Below are 17924 nucleotides of genomic sequence, written 5' to 3'. Positions count from 1 at the left end.
ATTATGCAATTAGTCAGCAAATGCTCAACCTCCATTGTAAACAAAAATAGTCAATGCACCATTAATGTGTAACTGTAGAACAATAATCAATACATTCTTATGTTTTTTGTAAAATATTATTCAGTGCACCCAACCCCTATATTATTGTTGCACAATTGTCGTGCTAATACTATTGTAAATAGTAGGCAGCACACCATCAATTTATTCATTTCCAATCCAAACTGAATATTGCCGAAGAAAAGTCAAAGCACCCTATCTAAAAGACAACCTTACTATTTTTTTTTTTTCATTTTTTTAAAGAAACAATAATCAATGCAATCTTGTCGAATATTTTTGTAACCATTAACAATGTATTATTATCGTATTTTATAATCATTATATTAATTTAAAGAATTGTCAATGCAACCTTACTATACATTTTTGTAAAACAAGAAACGTACAATCACAGTTTTTGTAACAAAAATTAAACAGACAAGTCAATAAACACCCTTGTCTATTATTTTAAAACAATAGTGACTCGTTCATTGTAAAACAATATTTCAGGGACCTACATAGATTTTTTGTGAATAGTAGTCAATTTACTATATCACTGTGCAATAAGCATGATACATTAAATAATATTTTATTTCGGCTGAAACTTTTATTTCAGAATGCATGACCATGACGTATGGTGAAAACTGTGCACTCAGATGTGGACATTGTCTGGCCGGATCAGGATGTGACTCTATTAGCGGAGCATGCTCAGAGGGTTGTGATCCTGGATATCAAGGATTTTACTGCAATGAAAGTCGGTATTTGTATCTTGAAGTTTTTGCGCTATTTTATGAGCTTCGTCATCAGAACTATTAGAGCACTAAATTCTTTTGCAGCTAAAGTATCAGTCACATTATCCACCGATGGGGTATACGATGGGCAACCGATGCGTATTTTGATAAAAATGGCGTGGTTGCCGGCTGGACACCCATAGTAATCGAACGGTGACTGCGGCCATCGGGGGAATCGGTGGGGGTCATCGGGAGAAAATAAGTTGTAGTTAAAAATCAGCGATGTCTCCACCGATGCCCCACATCGCTTCTCATCGGCAACGCATCATTAACGTATTTTTCAGGGATCGACCGACGTATGGCCGAGCATCGTCCAGTGTCATCGGGGGTGAGTGGTGGGCAACCGACATCGGTCAATCACCGGTCGATGTTCGACCAAACATTGGCCCATAGTCGACCGATGTACGGAGGATGTTCACCAATGTATGAGCGTCATCGGCCGAGCATTGCAGGATGATCGATGAAAATTGTCCGATGTCCCGTCGATGTCCGGTCGGTAATTGGTGCCAAGACGGTCAAAATTAATGACTCCCTCTGGAGTCATTCACCGTATTATCATCGGCGGGGTAGGCCTGTTGCTGTGATAGACGTTAAGGACTATTTGGCCGATGAGGACGGATGTTGGGGAATCGCTCACATCACAGATTACCACCGGTCTACGGCTACCGGCTGGGAAATTTAAGGCTTAAACAATAAATGATATGCTTTTTAACATTACTTAAATCAACTAAGACTGATTTCATCTAATGTATCCAGTACGTCCTTTTATCTATGACTGTTGATAACAGCTCTCAATTTAGATTATGAGTGCCATTTCTCAGCCAATTCATAGGATGAAACTATGCCTTTCAGTGAACTGAAAGATGACTTAAAGATTAACGAAAGATGACTGAATGGCAGATCTCTGCCATTCAGTGACCTTTCCAGACCTTTCAGTGACCATTCAGTTGACTGAAAGTTTTAGGTTCTTCCTATGATTAGCATTTACCTCATGTATGATTAAGTCAAATGTCAAAATAATTTTCTATGTACACATCAAATGCATCTAGTTTAATTTTGAATATAAGAAACTATGAAAATTATATATGTATTTTCACCTACAATCTTGATTTTCTGGCAACGAATCCAAATCAAAACATCCCGGACTTAGTTTAGAGATATGAGGGATGGCTGTTTATTAAAGTGATTTAAACATAGTCAACGACATGTTTAAATTCATTTTTTTTTATCTTACCGGTAAAACAAGTTAGTAAAAAAAGTAATATCTGAATAGAAGATCGGTTTGTAAAATAGTTGCCAGTTATTTTACTTCTTTCAGTTTGCAATAACAAAACCTTTGGTAGAAATTGCAGTGGAATATGTGGTCACTGCCGTAATGATACAGCTTGTGTTCCGTTCAGCGGATCCTGTGACTCCGGCTGTGAAGCTGGGTATAAAGGATTGACCTGCACTGAGACTTGTGGACTTTGTCGTGAGAACACTGACTGTGATCAGTTCAATGGAACGTGTCTAAATGGGTGTCAGGACGGATACCAAGGAGAAATCTGCAATGAAAGTAACGTAGAAACTTGTAGTATTCTTACATAAAGTCAATTATGGTAATTATTTCTTTCTAAGTTTTACATCTTCAGCAATAACTTATCTGGTGCTTTACCCAGTATGGTGTACAATGGAGCTTTGTTAATTCGAACGTTTTATTAATCCGGACAATATGCCCAAGAACACAAGGGTTCGGATTAAGACGGCTTGACTCTAATAAATTTAAGTAAATTTCATTTTATCCCCTCTTTGTGCTAGAAAGTTATCAAAATTACAGAAAAAAATAATTTATTGAGCAAAGGGTTACTTAACATTAACCTTTCCTATTCACATATGTTTTGTTTACATCAGTTTCAAAACGCTATTCTTTTTTCAAAGCATGTAATATCGGTTATTATGGAGAAGACTGCCATTTAAGATGTTATGAACACTGCGCAGAATCTACATCCATGACCATGACCACTTGTCATCACGTGACAGGTGAATGTCTGATTGGTTGTAAAGATGGCTGGATAGGGAAACATTGTGAAACAGGTATGTAAAGTATAGGAATTCTCACAATTATTGACAGAAATAAGAGGATATGATGAGGCAAACTAACATCAATGATTTTTCATTGTGGACTACCCTCCCTATACTAAATATCAAAAATGTAGATGTTAACTCAACACGTTTCTGGATAAATGTATGTGTGGTAGCTATTGTCAAGATTCTCATGAATTTCTGTTATCATGCCCTTTTTGTCTCTAATTTCTTATTTCGTAACTTAGAGAAACGCAATATATAAGGACACCCTAACAAAAAAAATTCTATAGTAAACTATAGTTTACTATAGTTAACTATAGTAAATCATTCAAAGTTCCAAAGTTTCACTATAGTCAATCAAAGTTCCAAAGTTTTCACTATAGTAAATCAAAGTTCCAAAGTTTTTACTATAGAAAATCAAAGTTCCAAAGTTTTCACTATAGTAAATCAAAGTTCCAAAGTATTTACTATAGTAAATCAAAGTTCCAAAGTTTTTAATATGGTTAATTAAAGCTTAAAAGTTTTCCCTATACTTAATCATAGTTTCAAAGTTTTTTTCATTAGTTTAACAACTTATGTATTTTTTATTTTTATTATTATTATTATTATTATTATTATTATTTAGCCGTTGTAGGGGAGAGGGTGGATATGGGGTTGGTTGGGGCTGGGTTTTTTTAATACATCTTTATTTAAATATACAATGTAGTTAATTCAAATGTAATATTTACATTTATAAATTTTAAAAAAGTCATGTTGACTGAAACTGATGAAGCAGATATTTTGATTCTAAATGACACATTTTTTAATTTTTTTTCTCCATAAATAAAACTTACGTTACATCTGCATAACATTTAATTAAATACATTGAAATAAATATTGCTTATTTATCGGCGCAAGCAACAACCTTTACATTAAAATTCATATCTTGTACATTATTCTTTTAGGGGAGGGGTCGGGTTTTTAAAACGTTCTCTAAAGATTTTATGAATCTTAAACTTGAAATATCATAAAATGTAAAGAATGGGAATCAAAAACATAATTCCACGGGATTTATCGTACTTAATCAAAGTTTCAAAGTTTTTACTATAGTAAATCAAAGTTCCAAAGTTTTCACTATAGTAAATCAAAGTTCCAAAGTTTTTACTTTGGTACTATAGTTAACTATAGTTTACTATAGTATTTTTTTGTTAGGGCAGTTTGCAAACATATGATAATGTATCGTATAGCTGAAGACTTGTAAGTGTCTGGACTCTTATAATCATTATAATGCAGTGAAATCCCATAATGAAATGACTGAAATTTTCAGTAATTCGTGTTAATGGATTAATTTTTAAAGCTTGTTTTAATGGAACTTTTGGAAAGAACTGTGCTTGGAAATGTAATGAATGGTGCGCAGGTGAATCACAGAAGTGTGACCCACGTGACGGATTGTGTATAAATGGTTGTATACCTGGGTTTAGTGGATCGCACTGTAATATGTGTAAGCTGATGTATACATTATTCAAGAAATACTGTTTACATGGCTATTTTTGCCCCGTGTTATTTTTGCCCTTTCACATTGACTTGCAGATAATTTTGAACGAAAATTTCCATGTATAGAGTAAGCTCATTTAAAAGAAATGATTTTTCTATAAAGTCTGTTTTAACACATTTTTCTAAATGATGCTCCGGAAATATACATTTGTTTTCATGCAGGCACTGTCATTTGTCTATTTGATTTACTATTTTTGGATTCATTTTATTTAACATATATTATCAGTATATATTTAATATATTATCAGTTATATATTTAATATTTAATATATTATCAGTTATATATTTAATATCTATGTAGAAATATTAAAGTCTTAAATTTGACTTTTTTGCAAAATATTTTGAATTCAAAATCATATTTTCAAGCATTATTGGACATTTAATGCTGTAAAATTTTAAGCTTGGTTTCTCTAATTATTAACCCGTGCTTTAAAGAAGTTTTTACATAACTCAAAAGCTCTTGACTGATTTTTTTTAATATCATTTTTTATAACAATATGAAGGCGTATCAGGGAAATATTTTTGAACCTCAGCGAACTTCATTTCATGCAATGTGTATTTTTTTCCACAACAGAATCAACATTTAAATTTTCATCATAAGAAGACTTATAAGAAGTAATACATATAGGTCCAAATTCTTCGAGGCGTTTCTGAACTTTTCCTTTTTTATATCTAGATTGTGATCAAGGAAGCTATGGTGAGAGATGCTTAAAGTCCTGCGAAAAATGTTTTTTAAAAGATTGCCATCATATAACAGGGCACTGTGCTCATTCCGAACCCCTCTGTGAGGATGGATATAGGGGAGAAAAATGTGACAAAGGTATACACACAGACGCTACTATTTGTTTCATTTGTTTAAACAAATAGGCCAGTTCAATCAAACATTGAACGTGGTTACACTGTAGCTCCAATGTCAGATTATAAGAAAATAAAGTTTTACTTACAGGAACAACGTATTATTTCGTTGTCTGATTTAACATATTTGTTGAAACAGAGCTACAATATCTTTGATGATATGTCATAATCAAGTAAAATTAAGAATAACTGTTTCTCAACTGATTATCTCCTTTTTGAAACATATTCATTTATGATGAAAAGAATGTTTGAAAAAATTCTTATATACAATAAAATAAAATTAAAAAGATATAAAAACCACCACCCCACCCCCTTCCAGCCATCCCCCCAAAAAGGATTCTTTAAGAATTCTGAAGCTTTAATATTCGATGCTATACAGAGTGAAACTTTTTTCAATTAATCTTTGTATTTATCCGTCTGTCATTGTTACAGCGTTTATCTATTACTGTGGAATCATTTAAATTCGTGGGGGTCAATGTTCGTGGGCAAGCAAAATTTTATTGGTTCGTGGGGATGTAATTTCGTGGGCAGCTCGTTTATTTGGTTGATCTAATTAATCAGTACATTGAAAAAATAGTTGTTCGTGGGGATGTAAATTCGTGGGTAAGGGTTACCCACGAAATCCACGAACATTGATCCCCCACGAACAATGATGATTCCACAGTACACCATAAGAGGTAGGAATATGTTATTTTTTCATGTAATTTATTTCTGATCTAAGAACCTTAAAGCTGACCGAGTTTTTAAATATACAGATCCTAAAACGTACCACTACACCACTTGCACGGTACAGTTCGTTTCACTTCTTGTGCTTGGTATGTAATTTTCGGTTTTTGAACGGTACGTAACGCTTTTTGCACGGTACGCCTTAGTGAGCAGTATGCATATTACGTGGGCGGAGCCTGTACACTTAAGTTTACAATGGACTGCTCAATAAATAGGTCGTTTATTCATTTGATTTTTTTTTTAAATTTCTTTATTTTATATTAATGAAACGACAATGTCGCCAACATTTTCCTTAAGTTAAAGCAGTCTTGAATATTGACTCTTAAACGTTTAAGATTTGTTTTGTCAGTATTAACCAGTTTTGCTATTTTTTTCTATGTTAACAAGTTTCCATGTATTTATGTAGTTTTTCTAAAGATTTGAATCGACCTTTTTTACTCACTATAAAAAAGTACAGGAAAAAAGAATTGCTTACAATCAAACGTAAACGATAAAAGTCATCAAAATTAATGTAAAATACATCTTTTTTTTTTCTCTGCTTGAATTGCCTATTGTTTACATAATTATGTTTATTTATGTGTAAAAATGAATATTCAAAGGAAATTATACTAAAGAAAACCGTTGAGGCAATCACAATTTTATCTACATTGTACATTAAACTGCATATCAAATTATTTAGGACAAAAAAATGACATTGACATATACTATTTATATTTCGAATATGCAATTTATATTTTTTTAAGAAAGAAGGCCACCTAATACTGTCCGTTATTTAAATCCTACCGGCGCGTATCTTTTTAACACGCACACGCTCTCTTGCAGTCTTGAAAGGAGGTGGGGGGGGGGGGGGAGGGGGGTGCTGACCGATTTTGAAATAAATAATCTTTTTTCAAAAATATTGAAATATATCCCTGACCTTGTCTCAAATCCCCCCTCCGACGAAACAGAGTTTTGGTGTTTGCCAGTTTTCGTTTTTTCCTGTCAAACTTTTTTTCGTGAATATGAAAATGATCTGCCCTTGAATGCCCATGAAATTCTCTTTATTTGCTGATTCAAACTGGTGGTACGCTGTTGTTGACTTATTTGTGAAGATTACTGTTGATACACCTGTGAATGGTTGGCATATCAGGGTTCATTATAACAGGATTGGATACGTTTTCTATCTAGCTTGTAACAGGAGACTTGATTGGCTGTAAATGTCTCTGGAAAAAAAAATATTGATTCTTTTCAGAATGCGAACCTTGTACATTTGGACCTGACTGTCGGTACAACTGTAGTAATCAGTGTTTCAATGGCAAATGTATATTGGAATCAAAAGACATTAAAGATGGTACAGTATGCATGAACAGCGTATAAACACTAACTCCCTCTAACAAACTCGGTAATATATGTTTCTTTTTACTACCATCTGCAAAGAAGATAGGTTTTTCTTTTCTAAAATTAAACTGTTGTAAACTATAATTAATATAGTAAATCTTAGTATCTATAAGACTTAGTACAATAGTGAATCAAGAGTCAGAACAAGTTTAACTGTAAAACGTTTTGCTGTTATAATAGTAAACGAGGGAATCAACGTCTTCCCAATGATAATCTTTTTTTTTTAATTCTCACATTAATCATACTATTAGTACATGTAAGTTATTATTGTTCCGCCTCAGTTTGTCAACTTTAATATTTACAAATGGCTCTGACAGTCTGAGTGGAACTACACAATAATAGGAATCATGACGTGTACATGTAGTTTTGAATGCATAATTAAAAAAAAAAAAATCAAAAAGGCTACCGTTCCTATGGAATCAAAAGAATTTATTTATCAGAATTGAAATTTTGTAAAAATTTGGAAAAGTACACACTCTGCTTCCAACTACATTACTCCGCTTTTTTGTGATATTCAATTCGTTTCAATATCAAAGTATCTAGCTTGCCTTCATTTTCATTTGTAGGTTTTATATAAAAAAAAAATATCATTAGCAATATAACGTTTTATTAAAATGCTCTTTTCTGAATTTCTTTATATTCATAATTATGTAATGAGAGACATTAAAATTGTATGTTAACTTTGAAATGGTTTAATGCAAAACTTTTAAAGTAAGTAAAAATGGGATAGTAAATTAAAGCATTTTCTTGGTAAATTATAGTTTTCTATTGCAAGTTTTAGTTAATATGGAACTAAAATAATTGAAACACAGGTGTCTGTATATTTCCATTGTATGCCCGCTTTTTGGTTAATATATATGTTTATTAATATACCGGATTTAAATCAAACTCACAAATAAATAACTTCGCTTTCTCAAAAAATGTTTAGTTACATATTTTTTGCATCAAATTGGCTGAAAAAAAAGATGATTTTAGATAAGTTTGCTTAAAATTGATATTTGGATTTACTAGTATGCACTATTTAAATTGCTTATATTTATCTTATTTTCTGTCTGTTTTACATATGATACCTAGATACCTCACAGAGGGACAACAAAGAGTTTTTTGAGGATTTTCTACCGATCATTGGTGGTGTTGTATCTCCATTCCTCATTATTCTGACAATAATAACAGCATACAGAATAGGAAAATGCTGCAAGAGACCAAAAAGAAGACCACATAATTGAAAGCTTTATATTTGCTGAAAAGTGGGGTATATCCATAAACATGGACATTTTGCGTTCAAACTCTTAGGAGTAGCTTTCATTTAATATGTTTTGTACAAACTAGACATAAGAAATTCCTTTTTTATAAATAACACAGAACAATAAATGTGGTACTATATCTATCAGTAGATATTGCCATTTTCCAAGAAAAATAAGCTTTATATTTGCTCAAAAGTAGGTCAATTCATTAATAAGGTCATTTTGCTAACATAAACTAAAGTTACGCCTTGTGTATTAAAATATCAATACAGAATTTAACGTCATAAAACGTCTCGGTCCGGGTTAGCTCGACTGTCATTTTGTGTAAAAATTATTGTCAGAATATTGTAAGACGTCTGTCAGCATAATATTAGACCACACTACTTATCAAAATGCTTGTAAGCATTGCTGTGTTATTCCTAATTGTTTACTTCACAAATAAAGCTGATTAAACCTTATGTCGTATATCTTGTTTTATTGAATGCAAAATGATGATAACGAACATGAATCAAGGTCAAAAGTCCATTTTAATAATACAACTTTTCGCCCCAGTTCTATCCCTATTCCTCGTCAAGATATGAACAGCTGTGGAGGAATAAACTTCAGACGTATTGTTCTACAAGAAATAAGAGAAGTGGGGTAAATCAAATTTTGATTCTAAAAATCTTCTTAGAAATTTGGGAGTCTAAAAATCTCAAAACTTTTCAAACCTTAATAAAATCAAAACATATGACATTTCTACGTTTTATACAACTATTTCTCACGACAAATTAAAGAGCAAGCTTTTTGACATAACAGACAAGTGCTTCCTCAATGAAAATGAAACTCGTCAATTTTCATATCTTGTAATTGGTTGTCTTCAAAATTACTTTGTTAAAAGTCATTATGATTCAACATACAAGTACTCTGATGTTGATATTAAAAAGATGTTGGAGATCCACATTAATCATATCTATGTAGTCTTTTTAGACCAGGTATTCCAACAATCTTTTGAAATTTCGATCGGTACTAATTGTGCTCCCTTGTTAACCGATCTGTTTTTCATATTCCCAAGAAGCAGAACGTATTCAAAACTACTTCACGACGATTTATCAATCAACAATAGTTCCATTCATATGTTGACTTGTTATATCCCAGCGAACTCGAAATAAAAGACACGATTCAACCTGCCACATCATGTTTCATATTTGAATTTTTACTGACTAGACGACAATGGCCAACCGATAAATGAACTATATTACAAATCGAATGACTTCATTTGATTTCCATCGACAACTTCCCTCGTTTATTTAGCAATATTCCAACATCACCTGTATATGGTGTTTATGTCTCCCACCTGATTCGATACGGTAGAGCATGCTCTAAATACGATCACTTTCGTAACTGAGGCAAGCTATTGGCAAATAAGTTGATGTTAAAAAGATTTCAACACCCCATTTAAAGTCACCTTTCCCCAAATTCTATAATGACCTTGCTTGTAAATACAACCTATCGTTCGATCGATTTTTGTCTGACCTGTTGCCTGTTCGATATTATCTGCAAGATTTCTAGATTTGAAGATGGAGTACTCCGTAAGCCCGATCGATACATAGGGCTCATGGTTAATGTGACCGATTGGCAGAGGATGTTCACTCCCCCTAGGCTCCTGATCCCACCTCTATAGTTTTCATGGTCCGTAGTTTGCCCTGTTCACGATTCATTTTGTTTGCTTGATTTATGAGATGATCGGTGTTTGTTTTATACATCTTTAACATTACAACACCTTAGCAAGACAGAATTAATTGTTTATCTTACTCTTTACAAATGTCACAGGTGGTGAAAAATCAAGTCTTAACCGGGACTCGAACCCAGGGCCCCTGGCGTACCGTGCCAGCGCTCTAACAACTGAGCTATTGAGACCCGATATATTGACTGACTTTCACGCACCTGTGAACCCGGTGACATATTCCCCCTCTTTGTAGAAATTCGTCCGCGAATTCTATGAGTTAAGGAAATGCGTGAAGCATGTTCCAAGGGAATAGTGGGTGTTTGTACGTTGGGCGCCAAATGTCACAGGTGGTGAAAAATCAAGTCTCAACCGGGACTCGAACCCAGGGCCTCTGGCGTACCGTGCCAGCGCTCTAACCACTGAGCTTTTGAGACCCGATATATTGACTGACTTTCACGCACCTGTGAACCCGGTGACACAAACAAGAGTTATGAGACTAACAATGGTTTCCTTAGTTAACTAGTAGTATCATTTGACTTGTACATTACATAATGTAGGCCTAGTACACTTATTATCAGTAATATTTTGTTTTTTATATATGGTAAATAACTACTTACATGATCCCTTTTCATTTTCATTTTCCCTTAACATTCTTTCAAAGATTTTTTTATTCATTTTTGTGAAGTTTTTCTTTGATGAAATGATCATCAGTACCGGTGCGTTCATGGAGCACCAGAAAACAAAGTATTTAATCTTAAGTTGATGAATCGAGGGAGGCTAACGTAGCTTTGCATTCAAGGCTTAGGGTAGCATTTCTCTTCTTTGATAAATTATATTTAGATGCATGTATGAGATAATAATGATAACGTTGTCCTATCGATTTCTGTATAAAATCTTAATTCAGGTATGTCCTTGAAATGTAGACAAAAAAAAAAAAAACAGGAATAATATAGCCAAATCAATTTACAAACCAATATTCTGTCCATATTACATGCTGACAGCGTTATATATTAGTAATAAAGCAATTAAATTCAAGAAGGCGCCTGCCGAATTCAAAATACTAAAATAATCAATTTTTTGTTACAGTTTCTCATACTTATTTTGATAAATCACGTTTAGATAAACAGCCAATTAAGAAATCAAAATAAAAACAACGCGTCGTCATTTTTCAATTATCAGTAGACACTCTACCTTTCATTTTAGTGTTAGGGAGTTTAAAAATTTCCGAAAGATAAAATCCATTTACTATCTCATTTATTATAAGTACACTATATTTAGTAGCCATACATCTAGAGTGAATTCATCTCGTTTAAAACTGCTCTTCCTTATTGCTATAAGTAACTCTGTTTCATGTTACTAACCAAAATACTTCCTTTGAACACAGTGTTTAATGAGATACTCTACACTTAGTCATGGACGTTGTTCTATTTTAAAGACTGTTATTTGTTAAAAAGAATTTTGTTGCACAGTGTGCTGACAAAGATAACGGATCAGACCCTAATACAAATCAAAGAACGTCCTTTGTTTTATTCTTAAAAAAGAAAAATAAAGTTTCATTGATTTACGAAAGCTCAGTCATATTCAAATTAATTACAACTAGGATGCATGCATATGGGCATGGGAAAATCGAAAAATGGCAATTAGCGTTGTGTATTATATACATGTATTCATTAACAGGCGCTAAGAGGCAAACTGTGCTATAAAACAGTATGTAAAATTATTACGTTTCTTAACCAAAGAACAATTTAGGGGAAAAAAAACCTGCACACGTCAACAATTATTTAATTATTTAATTGTTTTATCAAAAAGTTCTGCTTCTGGAATATCTGATACTGGGTTCTGTTTTAAATTCATCAAATCTCGATTCAATATAAATTGTGGTGGTCAAGAAATATACTTTGCAAACTTTGCAAAAATAAATCAGGGAAAACAAAGAAAGTTTTTTTATTATTATTATTTCCTATCCTGATAATGTTGTAAGAACCTCTATATACATGTATCATTAAATACTATTATAATTAATATTTGCAAAGCAAAATAGGATTTTTGTTATGTAATAGAATGTATTGTGAAACAATGGCCTTACATCCATGTAGAATCGAAATAATATTTAGTCATTTAAAATAAAACTACATGAAGACGAAGTCCGAAGTTCTGGAAGACTTACCGTACAAACTGTTGATATATATTAAATATATATTAATTCAAGAATAAAAGAAATGTTAAATTTAGGAGATCGAGTACGGATTGCACCCCTCCTTCTAATTTGCACAATTTTTAAATGTCTTAAGATATCGTGTTAATTTTTTTTAGGCATTATTAAGGATTAAATAGAAGGGCAGTTTGATCTGCTCCCAAACCAGCTAAAATAATCACAAAAAGTCCTTTAATTTGATAAGGTGTTAATCTATCATGATTTGACACATAAAAATCTTTAAAGAGCAAAATTTATTAAAGTCCCCTTTCATGTTTTATTTCAAAAGACTACAGATTTAAAAATGGTTCAAAATATTTGTCCTTATTGTTTGTCTTCAAAACGGAGGCAAAATAAATGTCATTTATGACGGACTATTTCAAACATGATAACATGGTAACAGACTTTTTTTCTTTGTTAATTATAAGCAAGCTCCAATAACTGTTTAACAAAATTAAGAAATGTTATAGTATATAAATGTATCGACACGATAGTTTTTGCTTTCTGTTTTATTCCACTTACACATTTTTTTAAATGAATGATTCTACTTCACTTTAATTTCTGAAGTGGACTTAAATTGCTTCGTTAATCCGTAACTGTGGAGCTATCGTTGGAGCTTTTTACTTCCTTCTTTATTTCGATAAAACATGAACAAGTATGTTATGCTAAAAACATGTTGATATAGTACTTAACATGCTGTAAGGATGAAAAAAATGAAAATATGATTAATTTTGTTTATTTATATTGTGTAATTTTACCTTTAATATCTATTGGATGCCGTGGTTTAGGTAAGTTATCATTACAAAACATTGATTTCTCTTTACATCTTTTTTCCTTTGATTTTTACTTAATTTTTTTTTTAATTTCCTTTAGATAATATCGCTCTTAATAAAACGTTTGTGATGATGTCTGTTTATCCTGGGTATGAAGGGAAGGAAAACAGAGCGGTAGACGGCAATAGAAACCAGAATATAGAGTTTTGTACACATACAGATCCAGGCCATGGAACAGACTTTACATCTGTTTACGTAGATCTTGGAAAAATTACCAATATCTATAACGTTACGATTTACTACAGAAAACATTGTAAGTATCAGAATCCCTCACCCTTTGAATTCTTGCTATTTGTTTCTCCGCTTCTTTCCTTGAAAGTATTTACAAGTACCAACTACAAAACATCAAGTATACTTTGATCTATGCTGTACTTTCGACCCGTGTTCCTCCTTGTATTTTTCTTTTCATTTAATATATTTTAATTAGATGAGCACAGATTTCATGGGTATACTCTATATTACTCCGAAAAAATCGATCAGGAACAATGGAATTTATGTTACAAGGATTACCCAGTTAGCGAGAAACCGAATGCAACAGTATCGCAAGTTTGTAAAGGCAGAGCGCGTTATGTAATAATTTACCAGAACAACACGTCTGGGGGTGATGAGAAACCTATTCTTGAAATCTGTGAAATAGAAATTTTTGGTATGTCTTTTATTTTTATTATATTTGATTTTAATTTTTGTCTGAAATGAAACTTTGAAACAAAGCACTTCCCTAAAAAAATAAACCAGGATAACTTGCTATTATAATACTAGTTTATCATATTAAGCTATTGATTTTTATTGTATCCACATTGATAATTCTCTTTACAATGTAACTGCTAGAGTTTCATTGCTAAAATAACATTTTTCAAAACTTCCTTTTGACAATTATATAACAGGCTGCAATTTGAAGCAATTCAGTGACGGAGGAAAGTGCGTACCTTGTACTGGAACGTTTTGTGCAGATTGTGAAACAGATGGGATATGCTCGGGTATGAAAGTAAATCTACCAAGTTCTGAAGTATATTCCGACTCTCAAATCTAACATTTTAAATAATTTGATTAGAGATAAAAGAAGTTAACAATAATATACAGGTGACTAAATTATTTCAAATGAAACAATTTTGTCTTAAAACTCAGTACAAGGCATTTTAAGGTTGGGGTCGAGGAGTTTAGGTGGGATGGGGGCAGCCTTATTACATTCGTAAAAAGAATGCTTTTTGGAGAGGGTGTAATAAACTTTTGATACGGACTCTTGAAAAGAGGGAGCATATATTGCAGGTGAGTTCCTACCGTACGTCCATAAATCCACTGAATAAGATGTAATGAGACTTTCACATAATCTTTATTAAAAAGTAATATTATTCACCACTTTTGCATTTTGATCGGTCAGATAATTGGTGTTTCCAAAGTGTAAACACAGACAGTGTCATTCTTTCTATAGTATTGGGTATACCCATCGCTTATCCGCAACTCCTCCTGAACCACTAAAAATATTGAAGAGACTTTCACATCATCTTTATTACATACTACCATTGCGCTCCAGTCGCCCGCGTTGCACAGTGGTTAGAGCGTCTGCTCTAGAGTCGCGGTGTTAGGAGTTGATCCTTACGTCGCGGGTTCGAATCCCACTGTGGGACGTGGAGACCGGTCCTTCGGATGAGACCGTATAAACCGAGGTTCCGTGTCGCAGTAGGTGCTGGCTCAAAAAAAGGTCCCTCACTGCTCAATGGCCGTAAGTGCCGAGTACAGGACAAACTTTGCAGCTCTCCACCGGCAAGTGGTGGCGTCTCCATATGAGTGAAAAATTCTCGAAAGGGGCGTTAAACAACACACAAACAATAGAAACATTGCGCTCTACTTATTTTTCGTTTCGATCGGACTGACTTTTGGGTTTTCTTTAGCAACACATGGACACTGCCATTCTTTTTATATTTATGGGTTACCCAGTTCTTATCTGCAACTATCATGACTATGCCTCTGAATAAAATGTAATGAGACTTTCTCAGAATTTTTTATTACATAGTAAAATTGTGCACCCCTATTTTATGTTATGATCGGACAGATAATTGGGTTTCTATTTCAAAAATGGACTTTGCCATTATACTCATATGGGAAAGGGGGTATCATTTTGTGAGCTAAATGCTCATAGTTACTTTAGTTTTAAAACGTGAATTAAGTCTGCCTTGTACTGACATTTATTTCATAAAGATAATGTTTTAAAAAAGCATTGAGAATTAAAAGTACCTTGAGCTTAAATAGATCATATGTGGTATTATGTTGCATTTCCTTAGAATGTATGAATCAAACATACGGAAAACACTGTGAAAATAATTGTTCTGAAACTTGTGTTGGAGGATGCAACATCAGCACGGGCCATTGTGAAAGTAAGACGTTATTCTGTTTATATTCTTTTTTAAATTAAAAAAACATGTAATTATATGATGAATATCAGTACAAAGTAACGAATTTATTCAAATGGCATGTCTCAATATTTTTAACAGTCAAATATTTACAATTATTTACAATATTTTCAACAATTTTGCCATTTGAGATGCTTTATAAATAATTTAATCTGTTCCTAAATTGTGCGTATGTGAGGGTGTGTGTTTTTGTGTGTGTGTGAGAGAGAGTAACACTATTTTTCAAATAATAAGCTTTCTAGATTAAGCATATAATTTTTGTGTCTAAAGAAAACACGCGTGGTAATTATATTTTAATGGAATCTCCGTAGAGTGCAGCTCAAACCAGTTTGGTTTCTTTTGCAACGAGACGTGTGGACAGTGTAGGGAAAGACCAAATGAGGACAGTTGTGATGACGTCAATGGCATCTGTGTCCATGGATGTGAAAAAGGATTTACAGGGAGTTTATGTAATGAAGGTAATTTCATAATAGCAGAGGAACTATAGACTTCCACTTTTTTGGATTCTCTTCATGGAAGATTCAATCTATTTTTTTTCTGAATATAGAAAAAAAACATTTATTTATTTTACTTAAACATACATCTTACAACATAAACATGCATTGTGTTGCGAAAGTCATATGTGTTTATTGGAAAGAAGAAATTCTTCATTTAAACTTAATTATCATTTGTATAATATATACAGAGCTTACTTTTCAGGATGTAATGGAACATCATTTGGATATAACTGCAATCAATCCTGCAGTGAAACTTGTAAACCGATCCCTGATTCCCGACTATGTAATAGTTCAACAGGTCATTGTACAAGTTGTGTGGTTGGAAAGAAAGGAGATCATTGTAAGGAAGGTAACAGCGCAAAACAAACATTAAAGTTTTACGTTTCAGTTTTGAAAACTTTACAACAGCTAAACATGAACATTAAAGTTTTACGTTTCAGTTTTGAAAACTTTACAAAAGCTAAAAATAAACATTTAAGTTTTATGTTTCAGTTTTGAAAACTGTACAACAGCTATAAAAATAAACATTAAATTTGCGTTTCAGTTTTGAACTCTTTACAACAGCTTAAAATAAACATGAAATATTAACTCCTCAGTTTTGAACACTTAAGAAATTTGTAAAACAAATGTTAAACACCTCAAAGTTTAAACAATTTACATTTAAATGAAAAAGGTAAATTAAACGAACAGTGATCGATCTAAAAAAAAAATCTATAAACAATACATATCTGTAAACAGGGCGTAAAACACGTACCACTTGAAATACCCGAGGTTGGATCAGTTCCCTAGGAGAAGTAAGCATCCCCTGTCGACCGAATACACCCGCCATGAAACCTATGTATTGATCAGTTAGACGGGATATTTCATATTCAAATTAATTTTGAAAACAAAGGCCTCACAATTCATATAATGCAATTCAGCCAAAATACGAATAAATCTATTTTGGCATTTCAATTGTACAATTTAATAAAGAAACAAGGTTTCCTTCACCTTAGACTATGGTAAAACGTTGCCAATGCATCCTCAACATGTATTTATAGTGAAATATATTTAACTTGTATTATTGTTTAAAAAGTGGTCTTGGAACCATACCAATTTTTTTTACGATTTGTCAATTAACCCTTCTCAACGTTGGTAAATAATCAAAACCAACTCATTGTAAACTTTTCTATTAAAATAGTACTCAGTTTTTGTCATTGTATGGGCGTAATTTTTAAGTAAACAGAAAAAACCTATTCTAATCTGTTCTTTTTATAAAAATAAAGACAACCAGATTTAAATATGGGAGTGTTTTTCCATATCAGATAAAAGAATTATATCAAGATTGCCTACAGTATCTCAAAAACGGCAAATTATATTTTCTTCGCCTTCTTTTTTTTTTTAAATGTTAAATTTAACATGGGTAGCTGGATTCCTTTTTACATATTTTCACATTCAAGAAAATGCTTCATTTTTTTTACGTAAATCAGTTATAGCAGTAGAGCTAAGGGAAGAAATTAAGTTTAAATTAATCAGGACGACAAATTTAATCTAGTTCCAAAAAGTTTACGTATAAATTCATTTACTTGATTTGCAGGACTTAAATAAACAAAAAATAGTCAGCTTTTGTCTTCACTTTGTTAAATGTTGTATTTGTATTTGTACACTTTGTATTAATGTTA

The 17924-nt window shown here is 32.5% G+C and overlaps 1 protein-coding gene and 1 long non-coding RNA gene across 2 annotated transcripts in view; both read left to right on the top strand.

The window, feature by feature from the left end:
* The window catches only part of LOC133193189 (multiple epidermal growth factor-like domains protein 11), a 29200-nt gene extending 20530 nt beyond the window's left edge, over positions 1–8670 (top strand). The window contains exons 3-8 of the mRNA XM_061329158.1: positions 2143–2379; positions 2742–2897; positions 4225–4368; positions 5098–5241; positions 7234–7332; positions 8454–8670. Of these exons, the coding sequence (XP_061185142.1) occupies positions 2143–2379; positions 2742–2897; positions 4225–4368; positions 5098–5241; positions 7234–7332; positions 8454–8605 (932 nt within the window). The 3' untranslated portion in view covers positions 8606–8670. The remainder of the gene's footprint in view (positions 1–2142; positions 2380–2741; positions 2898–4224; positions 4369–5097; positions 5242–7233; positions 7333–8453) is intronic.
* A 6977-nt stretch (positions 8671–15647) lies between these two features.
* Positions 15648–16592, top strand: LOC133193499 (uncharacterized). The gene is made up of 3 exons (XR_009721941.1): positions 15648–15730; positions 16078–16224; positions 16466–16592. It is a non-coding gene; the product is annotated as an uncharacterized LOC133193499 (long non-coding RNA).
* The last annotated feature ends 1332 nt before the right edge of the window (positions 16593–17924 follow it).

Source organism: Saccostrea echinata, unplaced genomic scaffold (genome assembly GCF_033153115.1).
Source record: "Saccostrea echinata isolate AGI-Se365-2 ecotype Australia unplaced genomic scaffold, CSIRO_AGI_Sech_v1 ptg000027l, whole genome shotgun sequence".
In the NCBI taxonomy this organism is placed as follows: Eukaryota; Metazoa; Mollusca; class Bivalvia; order Ostreida; family Ostreidae; genus Saccostrea; species Saccostrea echinata.
This window is presented reverse-complemented; position numbering and strand designations above follow the sequence as displayed.